The sequence below is a fragment of the Corvus moneduloides genome, chromosome Z, assembly GCF_009650955.1.
Source record: "Corvus moneduloides isolate bCorMon1 chromosome Z, bCorMon1.pri, whole genome shotgun sequence".
In the NCBI taxonomy this organism is placed as follows: domain Eukaryota; kingdom Metazoa; phylum Chordata; class Aves; order Passeriformes; family Corvidae; genus Corvus; species Corvus moneduloides.
The window spans coordinates 40,985,682-40,998,940 of NC_045511.1; the positions used below are offsets into that span (position 1 = coordinate 40,985,682).

General features: G+C 45.4%; 1 protein-coding gene across 4 annotated transcripts in view; it reads right to left on the reverse strand.

Moving 5' to 3' along the window:
- LOC116437976 (transducin-like enhancer protein 4) overlaps positions 1-4,763 on the reverse strand; it is a 98,374-nt gene extending 93,611 nt beyond the window's left edge. For 3 of the 4 annotated variants that reach the window (XM_032096405.1, XM_032096403.1, XM_032096402.1), the window contains exons 1-4: positions 4,626-4,762; positions 4,100-4,197; positions 2,898-2,961; positions 1,486-1,530 (exon numbers count right to left, since the gene is read on the reverse strand). In XM_032096405.1, the coding sequence (XP_031952296.1) occupies positions 1,486-1,530; positions 2,898-2,961; positions 4,100-4,197; positions 4,626-4,670 (252 nt within the window). In that variant the 5' untranslated portion in view covers positions 4,671-4,762. Of the gene's footprint in view, positions 1-1,485; positions 1,531-2,897; positions 2,962-4,099; positions 4,198-4,625 lie in introns of all 4 variants that reach the window. The other variant, XM_032096404.1, reaches the window with a different exon arrangement.
- Between the last annotated feature and the right edge of the window lie 8,496 nt (positions 4,764-13,259).

The window sequence follows — 13,259 nt, forward strand, 5'->3', positions numbered from 1 at the left end:
ACATATGTCTGTAAAATAACTTGTATGTACAAGATTCCATAAGTTTGAAGCTGTAGATGCAAAATGCTTTGAAACAGGAAATCGCAGTGTCTTCATATGTATGCCATCTAGCAAAAACGGCCCTAATCAGTTCTATGGCATTGAGATGCTAATGGAATACAAAATATAATAAATAACATGAAAGAACTTTTGACTTCTATGTCTGCTGTCAACAAGATAAAGAAATCCTATTTCCAAACCCAGAGAAGTTCCAAATCCCTAACTTTGAACGGAAATGCGTAAAAACCAATTTTCAGGAGATCTTTTTTCTCCCGTCCAATCATTTCTTTATTTCTGCAGTTTATGCTCCCCAGCAAAGGTGGCGAATTGCTCAAACATTTGCTAGAATGAGTTGTCAGTATTAAACTCCACTACACAAAAAGTTCCCTCACTGGAAAAGAGGTCAGACGTTTAATTCATTCTCCTCTAGAGAAGGTTAAAAAACACACATTTATCAAATAAGAAACTCTCATTTACACTATCATGCACTAGCTGACTAATCTCTTGCTAATCTTGGCCTAAGTGCTAGAGTTCAAGGCACAGAACCGATAGCAGCCTTCCAGTACCTAGAGGAGGCCTACGAGAGAGCTGTAAAGGGCCTTTGACGAGCATGTAGTGATAGGACAAAGGGAAATGGCCTTAAACTGAAAACATGGCAGGTTTAGTTTAGACATTGTGATAAATTCTTTACTGTGAGGATGGTGAGACACTGGAACAGGGAGGTTGAGGATGCCTATCCCTGGCAGTGTCCAAGGCCAGGGGGGATAGGGCTTTGAGTAACCTAATCTAGTGGAAAGTGTCCCTGCCCATGGCAGGGTGGGGTGGAACCACACGATATTTAAGGTTCCCTCCAACCCAAACCATTTTATGATTCTATGCTTACACCCTCACAGAAAGCTCATTTACTCTTTTGTGTTTGAGATGCTGACACAATGGTTCTGGACAGAAGTCCAAGTAAGCAGCCTGATGGAATCACCAAAATGGCTGTATATCAACTGCATTTGTAGCTCCAGCTTAAATCAGCCCAGGTTAACAAAAAAAACCATTTTTTCCACTCACACTCCTTTTCCTAATACACGTTCATGACACAGCCATCATCCCAAAAAGTAAACCCGAAAGGTTTGAGACCAGACAGAAAGGAAGACACAACCCACAAACCCATTCATACTCACAGACACCGTCCCTGTGAAGTATAGGATTGCCTGCATGTGCAAAAACTGCAGTGTGGAAAGTCAAGAAAATAATGCACGACTGGCAGTCAAGACCGTAACCTACAAAGGCTCTGTATACCAAACATGAGACAGAAGATTCAAGGCCAGGTTAAGAAAAATTCTGATGCACTCAAGCATGCAATTAAAGCAAGTCACACAGAATACACATCTGTTTTAAGATTGATAGGAGAAATTATACAGACCATTCTTACAACAAAACAAATTATCTACCTACCTGTTTATGCATCTCTATATTCAGCCCATAGGACATCTCATAATACTAAGAAAAAAGAAAATTACTCTGTTAGACCTTGCAATTGTGGAAACTACTTTGAAATTCCCTATGACTGAAACATCATCTGTACAAAGACATACAGACTTACGCACATTTATTTGCCTTGAAGAGTTCCTGGAATTGCAAAGAAAGCATTTCATAAAAAACTTTTTTTTTTGCTTTATCTACATTGTTTCATGTCACATTTACAAAGAACAGCTGTCAAACAAGGCCAAAACAGACCAAAAAAAAAAAAAAAATCACAAGCGGAGTCAAGGATTAGAAGCAGAAAACGATCAAGATTTTATCCACTAGCACAGATAGAACATGCCAAAAAAACACCCAAAGCGGTTCAAGCATATAAACACATAAATCAGTAATGTCTAACAGACTAATGATTCAATATTTTAAATTTTACAAAAGAACACACAAAAAAAATTCCTGCAATTAAACTGCAAGGACAAAAAAAAAGAAACAGCACAGAAATTCAGGGCCAGAGCAGATACACCAATCTATGTAGGTCCTGCTGTGCCCGAGTACTGCAGGGAACTCTGCTCAGTGTGTAACGTTAATACCAAACAATCTCCAAGACTTAGGCATATCAGGCATTAAAATGACAACTGCGAGCCTTACCGTTTGCTTGTGCTCTTGCTTAAGATTTTTTCAAGGTTATTTACTCTTTTTGTGTATACAAGAGTATTACTTGTCATGTGCATATGGAAAACAGCTAATCCTTCAGAGGTGTACAACAGAAGAGATAGCAAGAGCTCCTCTACAGTCATCATGATCCATCACACAATTATGTATTTAGACATGTCTTCCTATGCACATTATTTAACCAGGCAGACCACAACAACTGAGGAAATTCCTTTCACTGAGATCCCTGACATTCTCAGTTTAATGAAACAATGATTCAGCTGCCTAAGAGCAACAGCTCTTCTAGGAAGAAGGCACTGGATTTGCATGAGCTTGTGTACAATTTTGTCTTACTTACATCATAGAAAAAAATACTATCCTGAACCATTTTACAGATATGACCATTGGGACAAGTCAGCAAAAGTGAAAACATCATCCCCAGGTACACTACGGAAGTTGCACACAGCTTGAAAGGGCTGACAAGTGATTTGCTAGCATTTGGAAGAAACATCCTCAACTGCTTAAAAGGTTAAAAAGCCAGTTTCACAAGGATACTGACTGCTGCAAACAAGTTAAAACACCCCAGAAACTAAGGATTTATCATGGAAGCACTGATAGAACCTCAACAACAGCAGCGCTACTACAATCTTCCTGCTTGCCTCCAGCAATCCAAATGTATGTCAGTCTCAGTATACGAGGCTAATAGACATTTCGAATTTGTTATGCAGCTTGCTTACCATGACATAATGTCGCTGCATCTCTGTCTTCTCACTGGCCAGTTTTTCACATTCTAGCTTTAAACTGTTTAAGAGACAAAAAGGAAAAAGCATGGGTACTTCATCACACTAAAGTGACGTTCTCCTGAGCACCGGCTGCTCCCTTTTCAAACATTTCTACACCACACAAATACAAATGTGTATTCCAGCTCTTGCTTGAGAGTTTAGGGTGGGGGTTTGCACTTTTCCATTATCAAGGGATACTGTGCAACACCCTCATCTCCTAGAAGAACTGCATACATACATGGGGTGTACACAGAAAATTATTTTTCTGACAAAAAAAATAAACACCGACACTGGTTCACAGAAGAAGCACACAGGGGTTCGCTCATATCTTTAACAGTTAAGCTTAAGAAGCTACAAACAAAAATGTAATTTGGGTTTCAGAGTTTTTATTTAGGAGTTTTAGAAACATCTCTTTCTTTTACTCAACCCACAGAAGAATCAAATGCATATCACTGCGTCAAGAAGCAAAACTTGTGGATTTTAATTTTTGCTCTTTGCTATTACTGACGATCGAACTGCAAGTAAAATACTGCACGTAATTTAAGCAATACTGTGGCAAATACTAAGACCTCCAGTGTTTATTTTGTTTTCAGAAGCCCGCTAAACAATCCTGCCAGAAGTCACTTGTCACTTTGAGGACACAGCGCTGTTCCACCTAAGGATAATGAAATAGCTCGCCGCCTCACTTCCAGGTTATCAGCACTTGACATGTCAATGAAAGGCGCGAGGGGGCCGAGCCAAGACAAGCCTGTCCTGAGCGGCATTTCGAAGAAAATCAGAGGACGAGCCCAGCCAGACACATATTTTTCTATCAACACCCTCCCTCCCCCACTCCGCACGCAAAAGTAAACAAAAAGACCAAAAGAAACAAAAGAAAAAAAAAAAAAAAAAGAACAACCACACAACGGAACGCGGGGAAAACAAGAAAATCCGCTCGCACCGCCCGGTTCGGGGCCCAGAGGAGCCCTTCGCCCGAAGGTCGGGAGAGGAGCGGGATGTGGAAGAGCCGGCGAGGAGCGCCTGGCTGGTGTGGGTCCGCCCCGCTCCCGGATCCCGCCAGGGGTCCCGCGCCCCCGCCCCGCCGTCCCTCCAGGCGCGGCACTGAAAGCGGAGAGAGGAGAGACCGCGCGGGGCTCGGGGAAAGTAGGCAGTTTTACCTGTGATACTGAGCCTGCAAAAACTGAAACTCCTCCTTAATCCGATCGCAGGACTCTGAAATGGTGAATTTAAAGGGCTGCGCTGGCTGGTGAGGAGCCTGCAAGCAAGGAACAGCAGGTCTTTTAATCGCCCCCTCTCGCCCGGTCACTACCTCCCGCCCGCCGCCGTCCCCCGCCGCGGCCCTCGCACCCAGGCTCCGCCGAGGCGCAGCCCCCCACGTCCCCGCTCGTCCGCTGGAGACGGCGAGATGCCCCAAGCACCCCGAGATGCTGCCCCGACGTGTGCACCGGCGGTGCGGGACCGCCGCTGGAGGAGGTGTTGCCCGCTCGGACCCTCTGTACCGGCCGCAGCCGCGGGACGCGGGGCTGGCGCCCGGACCGCCGCGCACCACGCGAGAGCAACTCGAACAAGCCAACCCCGACCCGGAGAGGCGGCGGCGGCGCGGCGGACAACAATAAGAAAATGGCTACAACTCCGCGGTGCCCGCACCGGAGCGCTGCCCGCGGGGCCGCCGCCGCCACTCACCGGGTGCCGGGTCTGCGGGTACATCTTGCTCAGGTCGCGGATCATCCACGCCGCTTCGGGGGGCGCTGGCGGCGGGAGCGGCGGGGATCAGGGCTGCAGGCGCGGCGGCGGAGACGGCGGGCAGGGACGCCCCGGCCCCGCCGCCCCAGGGCTGGCGGAGCACCGCCGGCAGCAGCGAGGCGCGACGGCGGCGGCGTCCGCAACGCTCGGGGGCCGCTGCCACATCCCCCGGGGGCGGTCAGCGGGCGACGCCGGCCGGTTCTCCCGAGCGCCGCCGCCGCTCCACGGGCTCCGGCGGGCTGCGAGCCCCGTGCGGCAGAGGGCGAGATGGAGGAGGGCGGGGAAAGCCCCTCCGCCGGCGCCGGCGCGCGCTCCACCGGAGATTCCCCCCGCCGGCAGTTTTCCTCCCCTCCTGAAAACTTTTACTGCTGCTGCCTGCGGCTCTCCCGACGCCGGGCGGAGCGGGGCGCAGAACCCCGGCGGGGATGGCGGCTGCGGCGGGCGGGAGGCTGCTCCGCTGCCGCGGCGGGGGTGCGTGCGGTGCGGTGCCCTTTTGTGCGGCGGTCCGGTCCTCGCTGCTACTGCCCGCACCGCATCTCCCCCGCTAGTGCTGCTCGACCGCCTTTTTTTTTTTTTTCTTTTAATTAGAAAAAAAATTTAGAAGAGCGATAAAGATAAAAAATACGGTACGGTCCGGGCAGCTTTATTTATATATATATATATTTTTTTTTTTTTTCCTCTCTTTTATCCCTCCTCGCCTTTCGAAACTCCGGGAAGTGGCGGTGGTGGCGGCGGCAACGCGCGGAGCGGAGCCCCGTGCTCGGCTCGTCGGCGCGGCGCGGTCCGGTCCGGCCCAGCCCAGCCGTGTCCTGCCCAGCCCGGTCCAGCCCAACCGCCGCTCCGCGCCGCTCCCACAGCACGCTCTGCTGAGGTGACTCCTTTGACCAATTTTAGCAACGGCTCGTCATTAACATTCTGATACATATTCACAGCAGCCGGAAGGCCGCCGCTACGGAGCACCCTGGGAGTCCGAGTCTTTTCGATGCCGGACTGCCCGCATGCAGCCGCTCCGGGGACTACTTCTCCCATCAGGCACCGCGACACCGTCGGCCGCTCCCCCCGCCTCCCACCCATGAAGGGCGGCGGCGGCGACCAATGGGCGGCGGGCTGCCATTAATCGCCGCTCGGCACCAATGCCCATCACTGCGCCGCTGACAAATGGGCGCGCGGGCCCGGGCAGAGGGGCGGCCCCGGACTCGCCCCCACGTGGGGTCCTGACGCGCCTCGGGCCAGCAACCAATCAGGCAGCTCCCCGCCGCCTCCCCGCCCCCGCTCTCCCGCCGCCCGAGGCGGGGCCCGCAGATCGCCGGCGTTCCGCGGCGCCGGCGTTCGAACAGGGGAAACATTTGTTCAGCCGTCAATCAAAGTAACGTGGGGCCGGTGTCGGCTGTCGCCGCCGCCGCCGCCGCTGCTCCCACGGCCTCCTCCTCCTCCGCGCGGGGCGGTGGCGCGGCGGGAGCGGGGGGCGGTAGGGGTCTCCGCCTCGCGTCCCGCCCGCGGGCACGGCCGGAGACGGGCGCTAACGAGGGGCAACGTCACCTTAAAAAGGCGGGTGCGGCGTCGCCGGTGTCCCCGTGGGTTCGCGGCCCCGTCGCAGGGTTCGCGGCGGGGCCGGGCGGGGAATTGCCCCTGCACTGCCCGCCACGAGGGCGGGGCTCTCCCGCTTGCCCTCAGCTCCGTAGGCCGCGCCGGGCCGGGGCCGCGCGCCTTTCCCAACGCCCGTGCTCGCGCGCGTGCACCCGGGAGGCGCCAAGGCGGGACCGCTGGGGCGGCCCTGGCTGCCCGACGGCTCCCCCCGTTCCCAGTGCCGCTGGGCAGGCGGAGCGGTGCACTGCTACAGTCGCCGAGTGCGACGTGATTTAAGTTTTGTTGTTTCTTTTTTTTTTTTTTTTTTTTCCCCCGGCTTTGCTGAAGGAGCTCCGCCTTTACTCGAAGAAGCGGTGGTAGGGGCAGGGTGTTCTCCACTCGCAAGAGGAACGTTTGAAGACTTGGTCGTTAAATGCTCCATTGTAATGCCACGTTTGTGTTCGATGGGGCATTTTGTCCCGGCTTCACAGGGCTGCTGTGCCCTCTGAGTACTGCACGTTTTGGAACGTACAGTAAATACACCTGGGAGCGACCTAAGCAGAGGAAAGGACAGGAACTACAGCCTTGTCTCTCAAGCAGCTAAAGCTGCAGCAGCCGCCGCTCCTGCGTTTTGCAGACTGGGGAGCAGGCTTCAGAAAGTACCTTCCCAGGCCTGAGTGTCGCATGCTTTCTGCAGAGCTGTCATTGAGGAGCTGGAACGTGAACACCTGATTCCACACACCCTCCCCCCCCCAAAAAAAAAACCCAATTCTGCACATAGTGGTGCTGTGTCCTGGAAAGACCCCAGAACAATTTTTCTGCAGAGCCCCGTTCTAGACAATGCTGTGCAGTGACGCACACATGAGGGATAGGCTCATAGATTGGCGTGTTTTTTTCCTTCTCTGTGTCTGTCATGCTTAGATTTGCCTTCAAGCAGTTTGTATTCCTGATGAGCTGCAGTTTAAACCTGCATGCAAAATAGATGTGGTTTAGTCATGTCATTTTTGATGCTTGTATACCAAATCTATAGTCTCAAAACATACACTCAGCAGTTAATACCCTAACGATGGTAGCTAAATTATGTATACTTACGGGCTTGGTTGTAAATTCTCTTTGCTGTCTACAGATCCCTGCCTAAGGCCTGCAGCTACTGAGCACCTTGAGGCCTTGATGAGACATGATACCCAAGTTTTACCATTGAGGTTTTGCCTTGCTTAAGTAACCTTCAAGGATTGATCCAGTGAAACGGTCGTGGTGGTGGTGATGATGGAGGTGGTAATGACATCCATCTTCTGCCACTGCCTAGGACTCAGCTGCAAGAGGCACACAGTGGAAATTCCACCTTTTTTCTGGAGTTTGTAACTAAAATCTGCTCCCCTATGGTGAGTGCTATGACCACTAGCATCTGGAGAAGTTTGTCACAACAGATTCTTAATTGTTTTGAAGAAAGATTTTGCCTGAAATGACAAGTGTAAAATGGGCCAAAATATGTCCATCCTTCTCCCCTTCTGTTTTTATACGGCCAAAAATATCTACATGGTTTTTATTGCAATACTTAGCTTCCAGCCTACTTGCATGTCTAGTTTCTGCTGTAATTTTTGTATTTACCCAGGTCATAATCAGATTTCCATAAGGATTTAGACCTCTAAATATTGTTTAAAGATTTTGTGATAAAACACCTGCCTAATTATGAAAACACTGCTTCTCGTGTGTCTAAATCTTCCAGCACCAAAAAGGCTTTTAAAAAATCGATCATGAGCACCCCTCACTAGACAGAGGAGCACTTCCAACTCCTCTGAAATAGAGGACATTCACCATATGCCTGGACCAAGTCTTGACATTCAGAACTATGGCTGCCAAATCTACAAATGCTTAAGTGGCTGTCACCAAGAGTGTGAAAGCTGTGCAGGAACAGAACAGAACTATTCACTCTGCAGAGCTGTAAGCATCTCTGGAAACCTGATGGGTGTGCACAGTGGATATTACCATCAAATCCACAAAGTGGAGAAGGATAAGTCCAGTTATAAAATAAACAGAATGTCTGAAGAAATTGGATTCTGAAAATAACAGCAGGATTCATTGTTCCCTGTCACCCTGCATGAGTTTGGCATTATGTACAGAGCTCCAAACATACAGGTGTTCAATACCTTAGAAGGCAAAAGCATACAGCTTTTTGGTCAAAGCAGTCTCTGGTCGTCTTGTGCCGGTCAGTTTACCAGCAATGTTCATCGAAGCTTCGCCAATATTTACTCTTGCTTGCCCATTGGTCTTCAGTGAATTTGTGTAGCTAAAAGTAAGGCAGAGCTTGGTTTGCAAAGCTTTAGCAAGACATATATATCCATATACTTAACTCTCCATGTAACTAATCACTTGTCTATTTTTGTGCAGTTTTGCAGCATTCTGGCAAGATCCATGCAACCCAGAAGTTTAAGAGAAAGTGTGCTATAACTTGCCACTTTTAAATTATGTGAATTAAGATCAGAATGTCATTGTCATTCTGTTTTCCTGTCTTCTGTCACTTCTGACACAGCTTTGATGGATCTTTAAATATGGGCTGTTTTGTATTTAAAGTTCCTTGTTTTTTCCTTCTTTTATAAAAAATCTTTTGTGCTAGGTTATATAACCTGTACCATTATCTAGCAAGTGGAGAAGCTAGCTTTTAAATGTTTAACACATATTGCTAAAGATTTTTCATAAATGAATCGATTGCAAGAAATATTTAGGCAGTTTTGTACACACAGTAAGTGTGCTGAGTTTTGTCTGGTGTAGAAATATCCTTATAAAATGTTTCAGAGGCGCCAGAGGTTGCAAAACATCACATCCATTCTTTTGTCAAGAAAGGCAGCCGGTTATTTCAGTCCTGATAGTTCAGAACTAGCCTGCTTTTGTTTACATTCAAAATTTAGAGTCTGAAGTGAACAGAACAGTGTGTGCTTATATATGTACTTTACAGGATAAGTGAAAGAAACTCTCTCTTTTCCACCTAAGATTTTCTACTCCACTTTCAGACTCTTGTGATTTTTTTTTTTTTTTACTGTCACATCATAACCTTAGTACAGATATTTATCAGTGCTAAAGGACCTTTAAGAAAGGATCCAATCCTGAGGCTGTTTTATATGTAACCCCACATATTCCCTGTCTGGAATGACTGTAGCTGAAGACCAAGACAGTTGTGCCTAGCACTGCAGCTTATTACAGTTTATTTTGGGACCAAGTTACAAGGTCACCATACTTTGTCAGCTGTATACTCACACACACACATACACAGAGGCACACACGCAGGCACACAGACTCACAAAAATAAAGTGTTAAACTGATAATCAGTTCAGAATGCTCCAGAGTAAATCTTTTATCTGTACACATATTTAACTTCACTGTGTAACAAGTGCTCTTCTTCATCTTCAGGAAGATAAACTCAGTGAGGTTGTTAGTTGAATTGAAGCTAAGTTCTCGCTGCTTAAAAATTTTAATTATGGTATTAAGTCAGGTTCTACTGGTAGAAGAATGTAACAGCATGACACACATTTTATGATCTGGTGTTTTACAAGTGCTATCAAGTGACCCTGTCTCAGCAAGTTTTTAAAACACTCCCTACCTACAATTAGTCATTAGTGACCTTAGGGATATGTTGTTGCTGGTAAGAACATTAGGAGAATTTATGTATAATGTAATGATTTATATGCCAATTTATATGTATCTCCCTTGCAAAACAGGAATTTTGCATGTTCCAAACTATTTTTCATTGAAGTATTTACTTTTTTCTTTTACACTGCTAAAGTCACACTTTATTTAGTTCTTTTATAGGCATTGGTGGTTTGGATTTATGATCTTGCTTTATTTCTGCTTGATTCACCACATACAGAATTCTTGCAATGGTACAGTTCTGCTTACAAGAACTCCACGTGGGATGTGGCAGAAAAACCTGTGTTAAAGTACACTGACATTCTTCTCTGCAGGAAGAATAATAGTTCAGTTATCCTGTACTGGAAGCTGGTTGCAAACTTGCATGGTACAAAATGGCTTAGGCAGATATTTGAAATTAAAGTAATATTTCCTAGTCAGTTCTTCTTTCTGCATTAAAATCTGTGAACTAGCAGTAACGAATATTTTTATCCATGGCAAAACCACAACAAATTCTTTGGGAGGAAAACTTTAAATCTCTTAGAGAAGTCTCATAAAGTCTATGTCATCATTAAGTTGTGTTTAAGCCTTTTTTTCATGTTCGATATGTGAATGCTACCTAGTCAAGCGACTTAAGTCCTGAGGCCCACCTGCAACATTTGCTAAGTGCATATTTAGGCCATTTATTCCTCATTTTGTGGTAATACTCTTAGTGGCTATAAGCATGAAATTAATGCAATAAGGCTTGAACTGAAAAAACTGGACCTGAACAAAGCATTTTCTTGTGGTTATACCTTATAGCCAGTGGCTAGATTACAAATTATACCCCTGATAAGACAACAATGTTTCTTAGTACATTTCTTCATAGGAAGCACCTTAGTCTCAGTAACTTAAAATCCACCACTTGATTTGCAACATCAGACACAAAATTTTCTTAACTTCCAGAAAATTAGTCAGGTGGTTTCATCAGGAAATATATGGGCTGGTCTAAGTGCTAAAATCCAAAGTTATAACAAGGAAGAGGTCAACCACTCACAAAACACAGCCTCCCTTACACTGACCCCCAGTATAAGAACAAGGATTTCCTTATCAGGAGTGATAACTGTAAAACATGTGGTAAAACACATGGCTTATCATTCTACCTTGCCTTTTAATCTCTCTAACCAGGTTTCAGTGCTTGCTGCAATGTTAGGAGTTTGCTAACTGTATTAGAAGATGAGGAGAATGGGCTTAGCATTCCTTCCTGCTACTCAAGATGCAGTCTGTGGCCCCGAAGGTAAAGAAAGTTCTCGCAGTCCTTGCAATACTATTAACAAATGTCACTAATTAGTCTCTGGCACATATTACTAAATAAATCCAATTCTTTAACTCTTTCACATTTTCTTAGGTGCAATAAATACCATTCCACATTTTTCAAAACTTTAACTTTTCAAAAGTAAATACTAAATTGAAAAGGGGATTTTTGTCATATAATTTTGGTGAAAGAGAAACCACCACTGTTTGGAACTTAACATTTTTGAATTATTTATATTTTGACATGCAAGAGAACTATACAAACCAATTTAATTCTACAAATTCGAAGTGCTTTAAGTAGGATGAGGAAAGGGTACTTTGTACTTAAGGGTAAGAAGCCAAAAGAAAGAAAAATAATTTTAAATGGATATAGTATGTCTTTAGCTTAATGTTCTTTATAGTGACCATTAACATTAACTTTGGCAAAACTAAGTAAACTGAGCAGCACAAAAACATTATCTAATACAAAACCTCAAAAACTATTTTTAACTTATTTTCAGAGTGTAATTAAGATTTCGTACTTCTTTGTTTCTCATCCTATACTGCAAATTTCCTAGTTGCTCTGGAAAGGTGAAGACACCATTTCTCTTTTAATTTTTAATTGTATATCAAAATTGAATTGCATGCTGTCATAGTACTGCAGACTCTGCCAGCACAGCAATCAGGAGTTTAGATCTATGTATTGTGAAGCACCTTTTTTTCCTTCAGACCTTCCTTAGGAGCATCATTCAGAAGTAAGATGTACACACCTCTTATAATAGCTACGGAATTACTGTATGATAAAGATAAATGTGTTTAGCAGAGACTGAATCCAGCAAATAGCGGCTGTACATATATTTTTTTTCTCTTCCAAACCCATGGAAAACTCTAATTCTATGGCGGTGTGTTTTCATCTGATGAACAACCAGGATTATTTTCTAAACAACCTTTTGGTTCCTAAGGAATGTAACGAAGAATTCCTCTCCAGTTATTATTCAGAATGGAAATAGTGGAGATGATGTGCTTCAAGTAAGTTTATTAGTTGCCTGTAAGCTTCCCATCTTACACTGCACAACAGTCCAGGAAGTTTTGAATTTTTAGTGTATTTCAGCATCGAAATTTTTGAACAGTATACAGATTTTGAGACTCACTGAACACATTCTGCTTCTATTTCTGTCTTTAATGGATTAATCTAGAGTGATCCTGTATGGACAGGGTCATATCCATGACCTGGATGTAGACATATCCATGGAGTCATTTCTTCAGAAAATGATCACCATTAGGGTTTTGTGGGTTATGTGAATATTTTGCAGTGATGTGAGAAATATTGCCAAGACATCAGATTACGTCAAAGCCATATATGAGGTTACCTTTTTGTTATTCCTGTTCACACCATTTTGGAGAGTTGACAGTTCCTCTCCTATGTTACAGCCTTGTCTTTCCTGACCTTGACACATTTTTGTTCCTGCCCCCAATACAAAAGAGAAGCCCAATGGGGTCTCCAGAGTATCTTCTGTGGGACGGAGAGCAGCTGTCACTCTCCTGGAGTGGAGAAGAGTGGGTTCTGGAAGTAGGAGACTCTGTTCTGTCTTCTATCTGTCTTTATAGTTAGGGTGACAGTCTGGTCTCCATGAAAACTGAACACAAACAATGCAGTTCTCTTCACTGAGTCCTGACAAATGGACATTCACAAACCATAACTAAAGAAAGTAATGAGGAAATGGTTGTTATTTGAAGGACTCCTGTTTGTGTAGCTGGGTATACATGCAGTGATCGTCACTCCAGGTATCAGCCAGCCCTTTAACCCACACCTGTCTCAAAGGTAAACAATGACATTTTGTTCCTGATAACGAATCCTTTCAAAAGGGCAATCTCATGAACCTCTGTAAAGTTTACTTATGGAAAAAATGAACGGAGATTTACTCCTTACTTGCTTGTAGCTCGACTGACTCCATCAGGTTACATAGCATTGCTTTGGATGAACACTGGTAGAAAAGAGAGAAAGGATACAACCCACAGGGTCAAACTGATTTGGGCTAAATTTTAGGGGCAATTAAATTGCTTATTTCCAGAATAACCTGCAAGATATATTGAGTTGAACTTGATGTGAGATGG